The sequence below is a fragment of the Pseudophryne corroboree genome, chromosome 9, assembly GCF_028390025.1.
Source record: "Pseudophryne corroboree isolate aPseCor3 chromosome 9, aPseCor3.hap2, whole genome shotgun sequence".
Classification (NCBI taxonomy): Eukaryota; Metazoa; Chordata; class Amphibia; order Anura; family Myobatrachidae; genus Pseudophryne; species Pseudophryne corroboree.
In genome coordinates, this window is record NC_086452.1 from 81,419,825 (window position 1) to 81,442,522 (window position 22,698).

The 22,698-nt window shown below is 42.3% G+C and overlaps 1 protein-coding gene across 1 annotated transcript in view; it reads left to right on the plus strand.

Moving 5' to 3' along the window:
- Positions 1-21,881, plus strand: part of LOC134958734 (cytosolic carboxypeptidase 6-like) — a 604,642-nt gene extending 582,761 nt beyond the window's left edge. The window contains exons 3-4 of the mRNA XM_063941483.1: positions 21,654-21,778; positions 21,861-21,881. Coding sequence (XP_063797553.1) covers positions 21,654-21,778; positions 21,861-21,881 — 146 coding nt within the window. The remainder of the gene's footprint in view (positions 1-21,653; positions 21,779-21,860) is intronic.
- The last annotated feature ends 817 nt before the right edge of the window (positions 21,882-22,698 follow it).

Sequence of the window (22,698 nt, forward strand, 5' to 3'; positions counted from 1 at the left end):
GATAATGAGATGAAATCAATATATATCTGTATGTATATATAATATCACTAGTACTGCAGCCGGACAGGTAGATAATATATTTATTAGGTAATGATGACTGATGACGGACCTGCTGGACACTGTCAGCTCAGCAGCACCGCAGACTGCTACAGTAAGCTACTATACTCTATAGTAGTATGTACAAAGAAGAAAGAAAGAAAAAAACCACGGGTAGGTGGTATACAATTATGGATGGACTGCCGAGTGCCGACACAGAGGTAGCTACAGCCGTGGACTAACGTACTGTGTCTGCTGCTAATATAGACTGGATGATTGATAATGAGATGAAATCAATATATATATGTATGTATGTATATATAATATCACTAGTACTGCAGCCGGACAGGTAGATAATATATTTATTAGGTAATGATGACTGATGACGGACCTGCTGGACACTGTCAGCTCAGCAGCACCGCAGACTGCTACAGTAAGCTACTATACTATAGTAGTATGTACAAAGAAGAAAGAAAAGAAAAAAACCACGGGTAGGTGGTATACAATTATGGATGGACTGCTGAGTGCCGACACAGAGGTAGCTACAGCCGTGGACTAACGTACTGTGTCTGCTGCTAATATAGACTGGATGATTGATACTGAGATGAAATCAATATATATATGTATGTATATATAATATCACTAGTACTGCAGCCGGACAGGTAGATAATATATTTATTAGGTAATGATGACTGATGACGGACCTGCTGGACACTGTCAGCTCAGCAGCACCGCAGACTGCTACAGTAAGCTACTATACTCTATAGTATTATGTACAAAGAAGAAAGAAAAGAAAAAAACCACGGGTAGGTGGTATACAATTATGGATGGACTGCCGAGTGCCGACACAGAGGTAGCTACAGCCGTGGACTAACGTACTGTGTCTGCTGCTAATATAGAGTCTAGACTGGATGATAAATTATTGATAATGAGATGAAATCAATATAATATCACTAGTACTGCAGCCGGACAGGTACTATATATATTTATTATGTAATGACTGATGACGGACCTGCTGGACACTGTCAGGTCAGCACAGCACCGCAGACTGCTACAGTAAGCTACTATAGTAGTATGTATAAAGAAGAATGAAAAAAAAAAACCACGGGTAGGTGGTATACAATATTATATATATATATATATATATATATATTATATACAATTATATATATATATATATATATATATTAAACTGGTGGTGATTGATTATTAAACTGGTGGTCACTTCAGGACAGGTCACGTTGCAACTTGCAACTAGTACTCCGAGGCCTAAGCAGACAATCACAAAATATATTATTATACTGGTGGTCAGTGTGGTCACAACAATGGCAGTGTGGCACTGACTCTGGCAGCAAAAGTGTGCACTGTACGTTATATGTACTCCTGAGTCCTGCTCTCAGACTCTAACTGCTCCCCACTGTCAGTGTCTCCCCCACAAGTCAGATAATACACTTACAGTCACACTATCTAATCTATAAATATCACTTCAGCAAGTAGTATAGTAGTATACAGTAGTACTCCTCCTAATAATGCTCCCCGAAAATACTGTGTCTCTCTCTTCTCTAAACGGAGAGGATGCCAGCCACGTCCTCTCCCTATGACTCTCAATGCACGTGTGAAAATGGCGGCGACGCGCGGCTCCTTATATAGAATCCGAGTCTCGCGATAGAATCCGAGCCTCGCGAGAATCCGACAGCGTGATGATGACGTTCGGGCGCGCTCGGGTTAGCCGAGCAAGGCGGGAAGATCCGAGCCTGCTCGGACCCGTGTAAAAAACCTGAAGTTCGGGCGGGTTCGGATTCAGAGGAACCGAACCCGCTCATCTCTATTTATAATGAGACACATTTTGGCAAAAGGACCTAATCACATGCTCTCTACCATTCCTCAGGGATTGCAGTATTGATTCATTTGAAAATGAGATTAGGACCAGTACATCTGCTGTTAATGCACATTAACCCATTGATTCTGGGATAAGTACCGAGAGCTTTGGGTTAATAAATTTACAGCACATGCAACAAGGGCTCTTACCGCTGATTTCTGTTTGAGCCTCCCTCAGGCTCGAATAGAAAACTGTGGCAAGTGCAACCGCTGGTTTATCGCGGGCTGCCAGTGGCTATAATTGAATAGCCCTGGCAGACTAATTAGGTGCAGTTAATTACAATGGCTAATTAAATACTGCCCTTAGTGTGTGTTAAAGGCATTTGATTGTGTATAGGATATTTCTTTTAATTTAGAGTATGTAACCATCTTCTGAGAGGCATGTTACTGTATGTTACGCTAATAAAGATTTTTCATATCCAGCTAGCCTAGAAATAACATATTCTGTACACAGAAATCTGATAAAAAACGGATGACACTGGCTGAGGCGGGAGTGTTGCGGTTCTAGCCATGGCTAGACACGGTCTTTGGTGTTTGGGAAAACTTTATTTAGATGTACTCATTTAATGGGTACAGCCTTACATTTTACCAAAGCCTTTCTCGATAGCAGAAAACATCACTGATATCCCATGCTTTATAATTTCAGCTTATTGCCCTAAGTCACCTTGCTTTGGGCCCCATATAGATTTAGGAGCCTATTATGCTACAAGGTGCAAATTTGCACCTTGATAAGCCATGTCGCAATGCAAGGGGTGCAAATGCAATTTTATAGCATACAGGGAAATATTTCCTGCATTGACAGGTTGTTCATAAACACTGGGCAGCTTTATTTTTATACTGTGATGGGCATGGTATGACTAGATGATATTTAGAAGATTCATACCAGAATGTCGACAGGTTCTCAATGTTGATAGTCAAAAGGTCAACATGGTCATTAGGTCGACAATTAATTAGGTTGACATGGTTAAATTGTCGACATGTTCAGAATGTCGACACTGACATATTGACATTTCATTTCTTGGTTATGTTAGCTTAAGCCTAAACCTAAAACTAAGTCTAAACCTAGCCCTAAACCTAATCCTAAAAATCAACAAAAAAATATGTCAACATTTTGGTGTCGACATTCCGAACATGCCGACATTTTACCCATGTTGACCTAAACGTTTGATTACCATTGCTGTTTCTATAATGGGTTCAATGTGTGAAGTGCACACAGGCCGCTGGGTCCAGGGTGTGTGTGTGTGTGTGGGTGGGTGGGGGTGGGGAGGGGGTCACACCAAACACACTGCACCCATATTTTAATACTTACCTTTTTCGGACTCCCACGTCGGGCTCTGCAGCTGCGGTGAAAATCCCAAACAAAATGGCCGCTGTGCATGCGCAGTAGGTAAATTCATGCCTGGAGCTTGGCAGGTGCCATGTTTCCAGAGACATGCGCATGCACAGTAGACTCTGGCACAAAGCCGGAGACTTCTGCGCCATGCAGAGTCTGCATAGTGGCCCCCTCCTCTGTTAAAACGTCCCTGATGTTTGCATATTGATTGTTGACCTCTGACTGTCAACATTCAAAACCTGTTGATACTTTGGTGTCAACCATCTGACTGTTGACAAGTTGACCGGATACTATTGTAATATAGGGGTATATTTATAATTTTTTGTTGTGTGCCCCGATTATTAAAGATTTTGAATCCATATCATTGCAATTCGCTGCAATAAGGAATCTTTGATTATCTGAATATATCAACATGATTTGATAAATAGGCCCCATAGAGTTGAGCTAGCATGCACTGTTCCCATTAACTCTCTGCATACATTTTAAATTTGACCCCTACCTGCACCTGGACATAGCTTTTCCAAAGTGCAAGGTGGCACCTTCCAACTGGATTTACCCCTAATGCTAAATAAGGCCCTCTATCTTCTGTCCTATGGTCATGCATTGTAGTTTTAGGGGGGAATTCATTTACCTGCACTTATTGATCCCTAGAGGCTATCCAATTAGCCACGAAGCCAGCCCACAAAAAAACACATAGGCCCGGGAACTTATCACGTATCCTATACCAGGGGCGTTTCTAGAGAGGAGGAGGCCCATGCGCTGTATTTCTACAGATCGCTGGAAAATGGCACTACGGCCATTTTCCCAGTGAGTTTCCTACTGTGCATGTGCACAACACCGGGAAAATGGTGCTGCGTCATTATCCCATTGGTTTTTGCAGTGCTGCTGCTGCGCCTCAGGGCTCTGGAAGGTAAGTATTAAAAATAATGGGTGCACCCATTATAAATACGCCAATGTCATATACGTTTTTGCCCAAAAACTGGACATTCTTTGCTAAAAAAAAAAACGGCCTACAGTACAATTGAATTGCCCCCCCCCCCCCCCAAAAAAAAAAAACATTGGGCAAAAAAACCGCAGTAAAAGCATGTTTTTGTGTTCCTGAAATTTTTTAGGCTGATTGAATTACGCCCTTAATTGTTTTTGAATGGAAGGGAGGAAATACTCTGCCACGCTCTAGTTTCAACTAAGCTGTAGTGAAAACATAGTAAGCTGGGGCACTGCATTTTGCTTAAGGGTTCTTTTATTTCAATGTCAATTTGTTGGAATTGGTTGATGATCATTTAAAAAACAAAAAAACATAAAAAAAACCCTTGTATAATATTGATTTATTTTCTACTCTTTTAAATTAGATTTATATTTCAATGTGTTACTGTATCTAAATGCCATACTGCTGGCATGGACACAGTCAGTCACATACTGTACTTTTCAGTTTGTTATTGTATATTGCTAAACGCCTGCAATTAACTTGCATTTAGCTTTATGAAACAGATTTGATTCATATCACTTGGCAGAAATATATTTCGCTTTCCAGCACTTGAATTTAATCATAATTTAGCAGGTTCTAGCCACTTACTGCTTAATATTGTGTTACATTTTGTAGGTGACTTGTACATGTATCTTGTATAATGTACTTGTATCTTGTATAATGTTTGAATTTATTTCATTTCATTGATATGCGGCTATAATATTTTGTGTACAATTATTTTTATTTTTATTTTGTTGGGTTTTGCGTTTTGTTAGCTACACAAACTTAAAGGGACCGTAAAAGTTTTACACTCTATACCACAAACTTTGACACTTTTATTTATACATTTTATAGATACATTTAATAATTTTACTTTTATGATAATTATTCTTTTAGTTAGAAGCACATTCCACATATCTGTTCTTTACTTAGACAAAACAATAAATAGTTTGAATTCACTACCTTTCCTAGTTTCATATAAAGTTTTAATTAAAAAAGTCAGCACGGAATCCCTTAACTAAATAAAGAACCATGATTTAATACAGATACACACTGTGGACAATTATTAATAAAGAAGGTACCAGGTACAGAGACTGATATATCACCACATTTAATAAGCCAGTTTGGTTTAGGCAACTGGCCAGGCATTATATCAGAGGTTCTCAAACGTGGTCCTCAAGGCACCCCAACAGTCCAGGTTTTAGGTGTATCCATGGCTCAGCCAAGATGGTTAAATAAAATTGACTGAGGTGATAATAAAGTCACCTGTGGCCAAACATGGATAAACTTAAAACTTGGACCATTGGGGTGCTTTGAGGACTGTGTTTGAGAGGGTGTGGTATGCATGACCGGTGGTCAGGAGACTGCTGGTCAGCATACTGACGCCGGTATCACGGTATGGGGGGGACAACGCAACAAACCCCTTGTGGGTTTGCTGCACTCGCCAAACAGTGGCTTCAGTGGCTCGCTGTGCTCGCCACAGGTTCTATTCTCACTCTATGGGTGTCGTGGACGAGTAGGAATAGTCCCTGCTGGTCGGCATGCCAACCATCAGGATTGTGAGCGGGCGGGATTCAGGGGCCAGTATTGTGACCGTCGGTCCCCTGACCGCCGGTCACATAACTGCAACCCATTTGAGAACCTCTGCATTTTATGGTTTATAGCCATCTAATACCCCTTTCAAACTACAATCTGAGGTCCGGTCGGGGTCACTGAACACAAGTTTCAAGCCATGTCACAGTGACTGGAAACCTGTTCACACCACCGGCTGCATCTGGGATATTGCCAGGGCTTCTCCTCTGCCGGCACTTGGAGATGACATAATCTGTAAGCGCCAGTGAGCCAGCTCTCCAAAAGGTTTAAATGGGATCCGGGTCGGATAACCCGGGTTACCCGTTCACACTGCCCCGCAACCCGGGTATTTCCCGGACCAACCCTGGTAGCTACTTGGGTCACTTGACCCAGGTTTTTATCAGGAGACCCTTTTACAGCGATCCGCAACCCAGGTCAACCCAGCAATAACCCAGGTCAAAATCTTGGTGTGAAAGGGGTTTAAACCATCTCGAAGGGGCAAAACAGAGGTGGTGCCCTGTAATAGAGTTGTACGATTTGATGGATTTGAGATATAGGGATGACTCTGAGTTGGAAGCAACAGGGATATCATTGGAGCAATCTGAGCTGCATCACGGAGCTGCATGGTAGCAGAAACTTGAGGGGCATTCCTGGACAGTGAGTCGTGACTGGGAGGTAGCAGGGGGGGCTAAAAGGATTCATGGAGATGTTGCATCTTATGGGAGTGTTGGTTTGGTATGTCAGTTTTTCAGTGTGTACGTACCCTCACAGTGCATGGATCTATACCAGGGAAGGACCGAGTAGCGACAATGATCCAGACTGTAGCAAAAAACTCTGACTCTGCCCCAATTTATGATACTAAGATAATTTTGCACTGAGACTGCACCTGATTATTTCACCTCAACGTGTTTAACCATACCTAAACCATCCCAATCTTGGTGGAACAGTCCCGCTTCTAGGGCACTGTCCCGCCGCCATACATGCAGTGGGGAGGGGGGTGGCAGAAGGCTCACTCTCACCAGCTGCTCTGCATGCACGCAGCATCTATTTATGAGAGAGAGGGACTGGGAGCATGACAAAAATGGGGGAGTGGCTCACAAGGCCACGCCCCTTCCAACTAGACCATGCCCCACCTATGTCCTGAGCTCTCTTTCTACAAAGTTGGGAGGTAAGTCTTAACATGTAAATTTACAAAACTGGACATATTTTAACCACATGACATACAGACCAGCACTGGGGGATGTTTGTGCGGAGCTGTGCCAAAGAACATTTCAGTTATGCCCACTATTTGGTCTTTGGAACTGGCACCATTAAAAGGGGATGAACCAGCTTTTGCTGGTTTATGAATAAACCTGGAAATGCGCATGGTGGATGGAATTTAACCGTACAACCTGTGATTTAGGACCATCTTCTTCAAATATAATAACTTTTTTTTACAGTTGCTACTAAAATGCTGCATTTCCACCCAATGTTTAGGAGGTCTGTGAGACTACCTGAAAAATCTGGAGTCTCTCAGGGCTTCTGGTAGAGTAGCTAAGTATGAGTTACGGCCCTGACACTTATGATACTTATGAATGATCAAATAAATAAGGTCTGCCGCGGTCTCTCAGTTTTCATTGCAAAAGCAGCCCCTAAGCTTAGTCCTGTCAGCTAATGCCATCTTCAGATGATGTTAGTCCTTGTAGCCTACGGTCTACATCCTGCACATTGGGGGGGTGATTCACATGTGGTTGGAATAAACATCGATGCTGCTTACTTGGAAGCAGCATCGTCAGCAATGCTCTTATATGGTAATGCAGCAGGAGGCGTCTGGTATAAGTAGATGCCTCCTGCATGCCTGTGTGATCCTCTGATGCGTCTCCGGTTGCAGCTTCGGATCTCCTACAACACCATCATCCAGCTGAATGAACCCCGAGGACAGAGACCCTGGCCTTGGCACTCCCACAAAACAGAGACAACACGCCTCTGTTTTGGGAAACAGTGCCCACTCCCCACCCCCAAATAACTGCAGACTGGCAATCACTTGACATCTGCTGCCATACTGCGTTCGATGATGCAGGATGGGTACGGCACATGCGCAAAGTACCTAACATCTGTACTTTGCGCTTTTAGCACAACAGTGACCAAACCTGAATTAATTATTTCAGTAAATTGCATATGTGATCACTTTACTTCTTACTGATTGCCATGACAGGCTCTTATAAGGGCCGGTGACCAGAAATCATACATTTACATAAATTCCTTATTGCAGCGAACTGCAGTCATTAGGAATATATATTATTTTGCCAGACTGCAGTCAATAATAAATATGCTCCTTAGTGAACCGTTCATCCATAGACCAGAATACATACTAAAAGGAAACATGAAAAATAGCTTTCCATTTAAATGGAAACATTTTTTAAATATGGGTTGTCCTTGGAAATCTGTTACAGTTAGCAATAAATAATAATTCCAAACTGCCAAAGTTTTATCCAATCACGCTGATCAAACCGACCATGAAAAGTGGCTGACCAATGAGAACGCTGGCAAGCATGTGAGCGTATCAACTGTCCAGAAAGATAGGGGAATACAAGGCGGACATTCAGCTCACTCCCCAGAACATCTGTCTCTATGTCATTTGGCCCTCTGTGTCTGGAGACAGTTGTGCTCAAAGGAAGTCTCTAGAAATTAGATCATTCAAGCATAGTTTCAGACATGGCTGTTTGATCAATTTAATTGTGCAGGGCACCATCCAATCAATAATGTGGTTGAAATGATGAGTTTGGGAGAAGAGAAATGATGGTTTGTTGCTCTTTCCGTGCAATAAATATGTTGGATGAACATTATTCATCTTGCTGATGTTTAGAATACTCACCAGGTAACTGTAAGTCAGTAGCCTGCTATAATGACAAGCTAATTCCTTCATGGTCACATTACAGTAGCAGTAAGCATTTAACATTATCTACAAATATCTTCTTAAAAAGTAGTGATGTGCACCGGAAATTTTTCGGGTTTTGTGTTTTGGTTTTAGATTCGGTTCCGCGGCCGTGTTTGGATTCGGACGCGTTTTGGCAAAACCTCCCTGAAAATTTTTTGTCGGTTTCGGGTGTGTTTTGGATTCGTTTTTTTTTTTTTTACAAAAAACCCTCAAAAACAGCTTAAATCATAGAATTTGGGGGTCATTTTTATCCCATAGTATTAATAACTTCAATAACCATAATTTCCACTCATTTCCAGTCTATTCTGAACACCTCACACCTCACAATATTATTTTTAGTCCTAAAATTTGCACCAAGGTAGCTGGATGACTAAACTAAGCGACCCAAGTGGCCGACACAAACACCTGGCCCATCTAGGAGTGGCACTGCAGTGTCAGACAGGATGGCCGATTTAAAAAATAGTCCCCAAACATCACATGATGCAAAGAAAAAAAGAGGTGCACCAAGGTCGCTGGATGGCTAAGCTAAGCAACCCAAGTGGCCGACACAAACACCTGGCCCATCTAGGAGTGGCACTGCAGTGTCAGACAGGATGGCCGATTTAAAAAATAGTCCCCAAACAGCACATGATGCAAAGAAAAAAAGAGGTGCACCAAGGTCGCTGGATGGCTAAGCTAAGCGACCCAAGTGGCCGACACAAACACCTGGCCCATCTAGGAGTGGCACTGCAGTGTCAGACAGGATGGCCGATTTAAAAAATAGTCCCCAAACAGCACATGATGCAAAGAAAAAAAGAGGTGCACCAAGGTCGCTGGATGGCTAAGCTAAGCGACCCAAGTGGCCGACACAAACACCTGGCCCACCTAGGAGTGGCACTGCAGTTTTCTAGCTTGAGGATGAGCGCTTCCATCCTCATGTGAATCTGAACCACTAGCCACGAACATAAGCCAGGGCCTCAGCCGTTCCTTGCCACTCCGTGTCATATATGGCATATTGGCAAGTTTACGCTTCTCATCAGATGCTTTTCATTTTTATTTTTGGGTCATTTTACTGAACTTTTGTAGTATACTTGACGACACAGAGGTAGAGCAATGGACTGCTGTACCGTACTGCTATATATATATACTGGTGGTCAGCAAAATTCTGCACTGTCCTCCTACTATATAATACTGCGCACAACTAAAATGCACCACAGGTATGGATGGATAGTATACTTGACGACACAGAGGTAGGTAGAGCAGTGGACTTCTGTACCGTACTGCTATATATTATATACTGGTGGTCAGCAAAATTCTGCACTGTCCTCCTACTATATATACTGCGCACAACTAAAATGCACCACAGGTATGAATGGATAGTATACTTGACGACACAGAGGTAGGTAGAGCAGTGGACTACTGTACCGTACTGCTATATAATACTGGTGGTCAGCAAAATTCTGCACTGTCCTCCTACTATATACTACAATGCAGCACAGATATGGAGCGTTTTTCAGGCAGAGAACGTAGATATTTTCAGCACACTGAGCACAGATATTTGCAAGCACACTGAGCACAGATATTTTCAGCACACTGAGCACAGATATTTGCAAGCACACTGAGCACAGATATTTGCAGCACACTGAGCACAGATATTTGCACCACACTGAACACAACTGAGAGAACGCTGCACACATCCTCTCCCTATCATCTCCAATGCACGAGTGAAAATGGCGGCGACGCGCGGCTCCTTATATAGAATACGAATCTCGCGAGAATCCGACAGCGGGATGATGACGTTCGGGCGTGCTCGGGTTAACCGAGCAAGGCGGGAGGATCCGAGTCTGCCTCGGAACCGTGTAAAATGGGTGAAGTTCGGGGGGGGGGGGTTCGGATTCCGAAGAACCGAACCCGCTCATCACTATTAAAAAGTAACAGAAAATGTATCAATGTGAAGTTTGTGCAGTTTTGATTCATGTTTATATTTATAACAGATCATGTGATGACTGCTTACTGCCCATGAGCCAATAAAATTACAGGTCAGTTGTTTGCAGGCACAAAATGCAGGAAATGTACATTATTCTGATAGAAGTGTAGATAGCTTTTGACATGAAGGGAAGAGAATATGGAAAAAAGGCCCCAGGCTTAGTTGTTTCCTCTGTGCCCCTTTATAAGGACCATGAGACCCCCCACGTGCCCCCCTATTTGCATGTCATGTTTTATGCAGTACGGATGGTGTAATGAGCACTGAGGTCATGAGTTCAATTCCCACCATGGCCCTAACTGTGCGGAGTTTGTATATTCTCCCTGTACTTGCGTGGGTTTCCTCCGGGTGCTCTGATTTCCTCCCACAATTTAAAAAAATACTGGTAGGTTAATTGGATCCCAGCAAAATTAACCCTAATGTGAATGTGTGTGCGTGTACATCACAGGTGGACGGGGCGGTTTCCCCTGGTCTCCTCTGCTGCGGTGCCCCTCGCTGGGCGGTTGGGGGAATTTAAAAAAAAAAAACAGTCCAAAAAACAGAAGAAAAGTACCCGGCCCGCGTGGGTGGCGTGGTGGCGTCCCGCGGTCTCCTCGCTGCATTGCCCCCTGCTGGCCACCTGAAAAAATGGGGAAAAAAAACAGTAAACCCAAAACCCCAGTAGAAATCAAAAGTGCCCGGGCTGCCACCGCAGCGCCCCCTGCTGGCCACCTGATGAAAAAATATCCCAGAGAGACAGCGATATGAATTAGCAATGTTCCCGGGCCGACGTCAGTGTACATGTGGTAGGGAAAAATAGATTGTAAGCTCCACTGGGGCAGGGACTTCAGTCAGGGACTGATGTAAAGCATTGCAGAATATGTGTGCGCTATATAAATAACTGGTAATAAATAAAATAAATAAATATTGTGTCCCCAATACAATGAAACATCAGTTGCACTGGGCGATGCATAATTTATAGTGGCGGCGGCGGCACACATCATATATTCCTTATACAGTGCATCCAGAAAGTATTCACAGCGCTTCACTTTTTCCACATTTTATGTTACAGCCTTATTTCAAAATGGAATAAATTGTTTTTTTTCCTCAAAACTCTACACACAATACCCCATAATGACAACGTGAAAAAACTTTTTTTTTATATTTTTGCAAATGTATTAAAAATAAAAAACTAAGAAATCACATGTACTACATAAGTATTCACAGCCTTTGCCATGAAGCTCAAAATTGAGTTCAGGTGCAGGGCCGTCTTTTCGTATGGGCTCAATGGGCTCTTGCCCAAGGGCCCCAGGAGTATAAGGGTCCTAGGCTGATAGCTGAGGGTCCCCTCTTTCCAGAGGTACCAAATTTTTGAAAATCGGCCATAGGGAACCAGAGATATCCGACTTCAAAGCAGTGGTCCCCATCCAAGCCTGTTAATTGCTCTTGCCAGCCAGATATCTCAGGCTTTGTATGATGTAGAGTTTTTCTGAGGATACATTTCAAAATCTGGGACTCTCCACTTTTGGTGGACACTGGCAGCTTGTCTCTACTATGCCCAGAACCAGAGATATCAGCCTTCAAGCAGCTGGTCCCTGCTCCAGCTCCACACACCTGGGATGCAGTTTTATATTTTCATTGGTGGATTGCCCTGGCTCCTGAACTCTGATCCCCAAGTCCCCAGAACCTCCTGACAGGTGAGACTTTCTCATTTTTATCCCATTCAAATCTAAGAAATCATTTTCCAGGAACTTGAGATATCTACAGTCATGCAAGCTGCTGTCTCACCAGAAAATAATGAATAATAAGCCCACCGCTATCCACACCTCCCCTGTGTATTAAACACTCCCTGCCACCCTGGAGGTTATGTACCGGGCCCCTTCATTCAGCCCAATGCCCCCTTCTACAGTTTAGTGTTCTCCATCCTGCCCCATCTGTGCAGTAAAGGAGTAATTAGCAGATTACTGCTCCAGGTTCTACATGCTGAGCGGAAGATAGAACCCCCCTACCCCCGCAGGACATCAAAGCTGCCGCTGATAGCCCCCCCCTGGAGGATGGGTAGGGGCCCCAGTACATTGCTGTGCCCAGGGGCCCACACTGCTGTTAAGACGGCCCTGTTCAGGTGCATCCTGTTTCCACTGATCATTCTTGAGATGTTTCTACAGCTTAATTGGAATCCACCTGTGGTAAATTCAGTTGATTGGACATGATTTGGAAAGGCACATACCTGTCTATATAAGGTCCCACACTTGACAGTGCATGTCTGAGCACAAACCAAACATAAAGTCAAAGGAATTGTCTGTAGACCACCGAGACAGGGTTGTCTCGAGGCACAAATCTGGGGAAGGGTACAGAAAATATCTGCTGCTTTGAAGGTCCCAATGAGCACAGTGACCTCCATCATACATAAATGAAAGAAGTTCAGAACCACCAGAACTCTTCCTAGAGCTGGCCGGCTGTCGAAACTCAGCGATCGGAGAAGGGCCCTATTTAGGGAGGTAATCAAGAACCCGATGGTCACTCTGTCAGAGCTACAGCAGTCCTCTGTGGAGAGAGGAGAACCTTCCAGAAGGACAACCATCTCTGCAGCAATCCACCATTCAGGCCTGTATGGTAGAGTGGCCAGACAGAAGCCACTGCTTAGTGAAAAGCACATGGCAGCCCGCCTGTAGTTTGCCAAAATGCACCTGAAGGACTCTCACACCATGAGAAACAAAATTCTGTGGTCCGATGAGACAAAGATTGAACTCTTTGGTGTCAATGCCAGTGTCATGTTTGGAGTAAACCAGGTACTGCTCATCATCAGGCCAATACCATCCCTACAGTGAAGCATGGTGGTGGCAGCATCATGAAGTGAGGATGTTTTTCAGCGGCAGCAACTGGGAGACTAGTCAGATTAGAGGGAAAGATGAATGCAGCAATGTACAGGGACATCCTGGAGGAAAATCTGCTTCAGAGCGTACTTGACCTCAGACTGGGGCGACAGTTCATCTTTCAGCAGGACAACGACCCTGAGCACACATCCAATATATCAAAGGAGGGACTTCAGGACAACTCTGTGAATGTCCTTGAGTGGCCCAGCCAGAGCACAGGCTTGAATCCAATTAAACATCTCTGGAGAGATCTGAAAATAACTGTGCACTGACACTTCCCATCCAACCTGAGCTTGAGAGGTGCTGCAAAGAGGAATGGGCGAAACTGCCCAAAGCTGGCCAAGCTTGTGGCATCATATTAAAAAATACTTGAGGCTGTAATTGCTGCCAAAGGTGCATCACCAACGTATTGAGCAAAGGCTGTGAATACTTATGTACATGTGATTTCTTAGTTTTTTATTTTTAATATATTTGCAAAAATCACAAAAAAAACTTTTGTCACATTGTCATTATGGGGCATTGGGGGTCATTCCGAGTTGATCGCTAGCTGCTTTCGTTCGCAGCAAAGCGATAAGGTCAAAAAACTGCAATTCTGCGCATGTGTATGGGGCGCACTGCGCATGCGCGTCGTACTTTCACAAAATGTAGTTTTACACAAGCTCTAGCGACGCTTTTCAGTCGCACTGCTGATCGTTGAGTGATTGACAGGAAGTGGGTGTTTCTGAGTGGTAACTGACCGTTTTCGGGGAGTGTGTGTAATAACGCAGGCGTGCCAGATAAAAACACAGGAGCGGCTGGGGAAATGGGGGAGTGGCTGGCCGAACGCAGGGCGTGTATGTGACGTCAAAACAGGAACTAAATAGTCTGAAGTGATCGCAAGGTAGGAGTAGGCCTGCAGCTACTCTGAAACTGCACAATTTTTTTTTGTAGTAGCACAGCAATCCTTTCGTTTGCACTTCTGCTAAGCTAAAATACACTCCCAGAGGGCGGCAGCTTAGCGTTTGCACTGCTGCTAAAAGCAGCTAGCGAGCGATCAACTCGGAATGAGGGCCATTGTGTGTAGAATTGTGAGGGAAAAATGAATTTATTCCATTTTGGAATAAGGCTGTAACATAACAAAATGTGGAAAAAGTGAAGCGCTGTGAATACTTTCCAGATGCACTGTAGGTGCCTGGGACCAGCACAAATACAGATTGGGGGCTGATTTTTAGTTGGGGGTGCTCCGACTGCACCCCCTGACTATGCCATTGTACAGTATATTGACATTTTGAGTCATTTGTATAGCTGGATGCGGCCCTAGAAAACATATCAGTTTAGGCCACATTCTCTTCTCCATTATTTAATAATAAAAAAAAAAAACCAGGTTAGGATAATTTGGGCCCCTCAATGCCTAATGGATGATCCGCCTATGGGCAGTTGTCTCTTGTCTCACAGATGGCTCCTCCAGTGTCACATGTTTGCACTGAACAGGTAAAAAAAATTACATCTCAATAAAGATCTTACCCATCCACTGCCTTTTGGCTAGAATCGGGTGTACACTATGGGTTCCCCCAATAGACTATGGTCTGTCACCTGGTGCTCTGAGCAAGAGCCCAGCTGCCGGAAGCCTGAGGTGCTATGAGCCGCTGGTACTGATTGAAACAGCACTTTGCACCAGGCACTTTTTGTTTTTCAAGTAGCTCCCTTTTTCATTTGTCCTTGCCTTTTGGCCTGGGCAAGGATAATATTTATATTACCAGCTGAAAGGCTGGGGCTCTTATGACACTATTTATTGCACATTTTATACACTACACCTGAGCTAGATATATTTTTTGTCACCTTTTTGTATTTTTTGATGGGGTTTTGGTTAGAGATGAGCGGGTTCGGTTTCTCTGAATCCGAACCCGCCCGAACTTCATGGTTTTTTTCACGGGTCCGAGCAGACTCGGATCCTCCCGCCTTGCTCGGTTAACCCGAGCGCGCCCGAACGTCATCATGACGCTGTCGGATTCTCGCGAGACTCGGATTCTATATAAGGAGCCGCGCGTCGCCGCCATTTTCACACGTGCATTGAGATTGATACTGAGAGGACGTGGCTGGCGTCCTCTCCATTTAGATTATAAGAGAGAGAGATTTACTGGAGCTTAGGACTAGGAGGAGTACTGTAGAAGTGTAGAGAGTGCAGAGAGTTTACTAGTGAGTGACCACCAGACAGTGCAGTTTATTTAATATATCCGTTCTCTGCCTGAAAAAAGCGATACACACAGTGACTCAGTCACATACCATATCTGTGTGCACTGCTCAGGCTCAGCCCAGTGTGCTGCATCATCTATATATATTATATATCTGTCTGACTGCTCAGCTCACACAGCTTATAATTGTGGGGGAGACTGGGGAGCACTGCAGTGCCAGTTATAGGTTATAGCAGGAGCCAGGAGTACATAATATTATATAGTGAGTGACCACCAGACAGTGCAGTTTATTTATATATCCGTTCTCTGCCTGAAAAAAGCGATACACACAGTGACTCAGTCACATACCATATCTGTGTGCACTGCTCAGGCTCAGCCCAGTGTGCTGCATCATCTATATATATTATATATCTGTCTGACTGCTCAGCTCACACAGCTTATAATTGTGGGGGAGACTGGGGAGCACTGCAGTGCCAGTTATAGGTTATAGCAGGAGCCAGGAGTACATAATATTATATTAAAATTAAACAGTGCACACTTTTGCTGCAGGAGTGCCACTGCCAGTGTGACTGACCAGTGACCTGACCACACTGACCACCAGTATAGTTAGTAGTATACTTATATTGTGATTGCCTGAAAAAGTTAAACACTCGTCGTGTGACTTCACTTGTGTGTTGTTTTTTTTTTTATTCTATAAAAATAAAACTCATTCTGCTGACAGACAGTGTCCAGCAGGTCCGTCATTATATAATATATAATATATACCTGTCCGGCTGCAGTAGTGATATATATATATATTTTTTATATCATTTATCATCCAGTCGCAGCAGACACAGTACGGTAGTTCACGGCTGTGGCTACCTCTGTGTCTGCACTCGGCAGGCAGTCCGTCCATAATTGTATACCACCTAACCGTGGTTTTTTTTTCTTCTTTATACATACATACTACTACGACATCTCTTTATCAACCAGTCTATATTAGCAGCAGACACAGTACAGTACGGTATTTCACGGCTGTGGCTACCTCTGTGTCTGCACTCGGCAGGCAGTCCGTCCATAATTGTATACCACCTAACCTTTTTCTTTGCATCATGTGCTGATTGGGGAGGGTTTTTTGGAAGGGACATCCTGCGTGACACTGCAGTGCCACTCCTAAATGGGCCCGGTGTTTGTGTTGGCCACTAGGGTCGCTAATCTTACTCACACAGTCAGCTACCTCATTGCGCCTCTTTTTTTCTTTGCGTCATGTGCTGTTTGGGGAGGGTTTTTTGGAAGGGACATCCTGCGTGACACTGCAGTGCCACTCCTAGATGGGCCCGGTGTTTGTGTCGGCCACTAGGGTCGCTAATCTTACTCACACAGCTACCTCATTGCGCCTCTTTTTTTCTTTGCGTCATGTGCTGTTTGGGGAGGGTTTTTTGGAAGGGACATCCTGCGTGACACTGCAGTGCCACTCCTAGATGGGCCCGGTGTTTGTGTCGGCCACTAGGGTCGCTAATCTTACTCACACAGCTACCTCATTGCGCCTCTTTTTTTCTTTGCGTCATGTGCTGTTTGGGGAGGGTTTTTTGGAAGGGCCATCCTGCGTGACACTGCAGTGCCACTCCTAGATGGGCCCGGTGTTTGTGTCGGCCACTAGGGTCGCTAATCTTACTCACACAGCTACCTCATTGCGCCTCTTTTTTTCTTTGCGTCATGTGCTGTTTGGGGAGGTTTTTTTGGAAGGGACATCCTGCGTGACACTGCAGTGCCACTCCTAGATGGGCCCGGTGTTTGTGTCGGCCACTAGGGTCGCTTATCTTACTCACACAGCGACCTCGGTGCAAATTTTAGGACTAAAAATAATATTGTGAGGTGTGAGGTATTCAGAATAGACTGAAAATGAGTGTAAATTATGGTTTTTGAGGTTAATAATACTTTGGGATCAAAATGACCCCCAGATTCTATGATTTAAGCTGTTTTTTAGTGTTTTTTGAAAAAAACACCCGAATCCAAAACACACCCGAATCCGACAAAAAAAATTCGGTGAGGTTTTGCCAAAATGCGTTCGAACCCAAAACACGGCCGCGGAACCGAACCCAAAACCAAAACACAAAACCCGAAAAATTTCAGGCGCTCATCTCTAGTTTTGGTTTGACCTTTATGCGTTGCCCACTCCCCAAAATATCGGGTCTTTCCTTATTGGGAAAGCTGAAGAATTTGTTCCCTGGGGTAAATTTCTTTGAAAACCTCAGGGAGAAAGGGGCAACCTGAAAACCCTTATTTCCTAAGGGACTTTTTAGCTCTGGGATCTGAGGATGTAAAGAGGTCCACCTTACTTCAGCATAGAGGGACCTGAAGATTACCTTTTCCCTCCTTAGAGGCCATTGGGTTCTGGTTGATGGGGAGTAACAGGGCCCTTCTCCCTTTGGAGAGGGTCTACAGACTCAAGCCCCCAGCACAGTTTTGCACTGCACTGTGTGATTGGAGCACACAACTTGGGCTTCTGTAAAAAAAAATACGTGAGGTGTGCAGGTAAAAAGAGATGGGATGATCCAAACGTGACTCCCTCTTTATTTGAAAGAATAGTAGACTCAAGCATAGCGGCACAAAGTGATTTTCCTGTGTTTTGTTCTGCTTTTACTTTCATGATAATACCATTGCAGTGGAAAATCAAAATAAATATACTTTATTTCTCGCCAGGAACCTTCTGCAAATCAACATTACTGAATGTGCCTTCATTCAATAAAATGCACACAGCAAAATGCATTAACTTCAATCACAATGTTTAATGAGGATGACCAAGTGATAATTATATTTTATAGAAGCGATTTGCTGAAAATGAAAGTCAAGAATATTGCTCTGAAATAAGGCGCTTTAACACATACTGTATAATCATGTATTCCTAGGAAAACAAAGGAAGCTGCTTTTACGTCCCTACCAACCCTCTCTCCATTTAGACCCACATTACTGTATGCTGTTCCAATTACCTTTAACTTTTTTGAGATTTTGTTTACTTACTCTGCTTTCAAAAACACTCACCTGTCTATTTTTTACTGCCACATAACTCTAAAACTACCAGACCCTATTTAGTGTTCACTCTGGGGTCCACTTAGAGCAGAACACCAATTATCAGAGAGGGCGGATCTGCACCCAAAAAGGCTATAAACTTCGTGAAGGGGTACAATCTCGAGGCATGCCCCACTTTCCATCAATCTAGGAGGCTTGCCCAGCACTCGCTGTGATGCTGGGCTGCCCCCATGCCCCACCTGAACTGTGAACAGACGCTGTACACATGTGCATGGCATCTTTTCACCTGGCGGCCAGGTGTTTATCCACACACAGAGGGGCACAAGCCCAGGCATCCGTGGAGTATAAGAAAAAGATGGGAGCGCTTTCTTTCACTTTTGCATTGTTCCGTTGGGGCAGCCCACCCACATCCGGAGAGCAGCTTTTAGAGCCTAGTTTAGGTGTGTGTCTTACTGTCTTTGTGAAGCGCCATTTACTCTGTACATATTTTGATGCGTGGAGTATACAGCAGCAGTACAGTGGAATACAGGGTACTGTGAGCCCGCCACAAGGTCAACGTGTGATAAGCAAGGCCCCAGGGTACCTCTACAGGGCTCATTTTAGTACAGTTATAGTAAAATTAGGCAGGTGACCAACTGAAACAGCCTAGAGGGAACACTATGATTATTGCCTTGCTACTGTACAAAGTGCTACAATAATGGGGATGTGGCTTTTTCTTAAACCAAGTTCCATTGTGCTTCATCTGTGACTTTGTACATGTTTAAAACGGACTCCTGCACGGTAAAAGTCACTGTAAAGCATCTCTAGTACACTGTGAGCAGGGTTTCACTGCGTCTGCGGTGCAAATAAGATGAAAAGGCAATGACCAGCCAATGGCATGCCTTATTTCCATAATGTGGTGCAAACTTTAAGACTCATGTGATGGCTCCAAAGCAAGAGGTGTATTGTGGAGCCATCTTACCCAGAGCAAGTGCATGCTACATTGGTTCAACATAGAACAGGACAGATATAAAAGCAACAACTGACTACATTGGTCTACAGCATCACAAATGATTGTAGCTATGAAAGCACTTTATAAATGATAGCTAGAAGCTGAGCAGTTGTTCTGGACAACTTTTGCACATGTCCTTTCTAGAAGGTATGGTACATCTCCCAGTTCCCATTTCAAAAATTAGTCGAGAGGTGTGAAACCTCCTTCAACTAAACTTACCTTTTCACTCCAGACAGCCTGTCAGTCATGTACTAGCTCTCAGAGTGATGATTGGTTGCCAGTGTTATGCCTCAGCAACCATACTTAGAAAGGTCAGAATGAAATACAAGCAGCAGGGTTTTGCTAACAGCTTCAGAAATTAATTAATTAATTTGGAGAATTATAGTCTTAATAATAATAATAATAATAATAATTATTATTATCATTATTATTATTACTACTATTATTATTATTAAATAATAATACATATTATTATTATTATTATTATTATTATTATTATTATTAATAATAATAATTTATTACATCATATCAATCTACATTTGAGAATACTATGGATACTGGATTTGGTTCCAACAGTAAAAACAGCATAATGAATTTAACCTTGTAGATTTTCTCCTAAAATATTTCTTTGTTTTAAGTTTTTTTATGTGTCAAATTAATTTTAGGACGATTTTGACCATGTTTGTAAAATGATCTCTTGCAAAGTGCAAGAGATGACATGACTCCCAGACACCACACTATTGTATAAGTGGGTGCACTTGCTCATGGTACTACAGAGGATTATTCAAGCTTAATTTTTCCACCTTATCTTGTTTATTTTCTAACTAATCCAACTGACACCACATTGATGCTGCTCGTGCAACTGTAGGTCAGCAAGTGTTACAGTACCTTTGTAATTGTGTACTTAAAATCCCAAGTACACTGTGTAACACTTCTTTATATATGATCTGGTAAAATTACTAAATTACAAAAAGCAAATAAAAACAATTCACAAACAGCCATAGCAAATACACACAATTAGTGTGAAATTCAAGTGTTTCAGGGTGAAATTACATGAGTTATTTGTTTATAACAATATATTGAACTAAACATGCAATTGCAGGTTCTCCAAATGCCCACTCTGGTGACATCATCTTTGAACACACTAATTTTCCAACTTCTCTCACATCAACAGTACATCACAGAACATAATGTACCACCAACTTCCTTATTATAACATCAACCCTTTTGAGAGACATAGGCATCTCACAGCAATATTCTTTTTTATTTTCTAACATAGAAACACATCAACAAATGCTATCATTGTTTTAAAATAGATGTTTAGTGTTCTGCTACATCTAATTATAATTTTTTTCCTTAACAATAAAAGTACTTTTTATAAAATATATACAAGCATTATTCATTGCATCATTTTCAAACAAATCTTTCAAAATAATTAACTGACCAATTGATTTATTTTTTTAAGTGTAAATCCTTTTATGCCATTTAAAGTAATTGTTATTACATCTTTCAGTAGAAGAGTTGACAAGATTGGGAGCAAATCTGGTACCCATTGCAGTACCACTTCTTATAAACATTTTCAAAAATTTAAGTGAAATAATAATAATAATAAAACATTTATTTGTTCAAAAAGTAAGACCTGTTTCCTTAATCATTCCCTTAATATCCCTTTAGTACCTCCATGCCCTTCTATATTTTGTGAAAAGCTTTTGTGTACTTTATTGTTTCTGTACTGTATTATATTCATTCTATCTATTAAGTACATTGAGTCCTATTGGAGATAGGGCGCTTTATAAATAAATTATTATTATTATTATTATTATTATTATTTTTATTATTTGTAAATGAATAGGTTTAAACATCTTGTCAAATACTTTCAAATATGTAGAATTATCTTTAAAGATTGCTTTCTTTGCTTTTTGTGATTTTATGCACTTTTTTAATCAACAAAATTTATCTTATAATAGGTAACCTTGGCAGAGTGGATTACATCACAGAATTTGAGTATGATCTCTTTATCAGACCTGATACATGTAACCCACGGTTTCGTGTCTGGTTTAACTTTACGGTGGAGAATGTGAAAGAATACCAGGTAAGTCAAGACTATTTTTAATCAACAGTTGGGCTTTGTTTGTAGTTTTCTAGTTGCTTTCATTTTTGTATTTAATATTCAGACTATGCCTGTTTTTTTCTGAATGTCCAAAAGGTAACATTACAGTGTCACATGAACTGCGACACTGTACTTATTTTACCTTTGCAGTATATTACTACTTTTCTGATAAGAAATAATTTGTTATATCTAGGATGCTTGTTCTGTATTCTATGAATTGTTGTCGTATCAATGACATCTTCTGATTTTGCCCAGTGTTGTAATTATTGTTTGATTTTCTGGCGCTTTGTGTTATATTGCCGCAATAAAAGGTTTAAAACAATCTTTGCTAAATTGTAACAAATATTCGGTTTGAGATATTTGCTAAATGTTCTGGCCTAAATTTGCTTTTATTTTATACTTGCATGTAAGTGAAAAGGCTGGTGTGGTTGACTATAGAGATCAGAGGGATGTGTGAGGCAGTCTGGAGAATGGGAGGTTCACTGTGCCTGTCACCCATTCTGTCTGCTGAGCAATGATCTCCAGATGTTTTTATAGGGAATGTTTCTTGGCATAATTGTTTGATAATCATATGAAAGTATATGCTAGACTTAATTACCTGATATCCCGTTGCACAAGCATTTACTAACAAAGGATTGGTAGTTCATACTGTTGTCATATTTTCATTTCTCTATCCTTTTAACACCTTGAACAGTGTCATACTGTGTCTCACCAGAAACTATGCTTAGCAAGGAATGCATTGGCTATAGGGCCAGTTGTATAAGGAAGGAGATGGGGAACAGAGACATTTTTCTTTTTTTTTTTAAGAAGTTTTTATTAGGCGGCTCACGGTACAATACAATGACCATGTGACACACAACAAAATACGCACTATATACAACATGGAAATAACAATGTAAGAA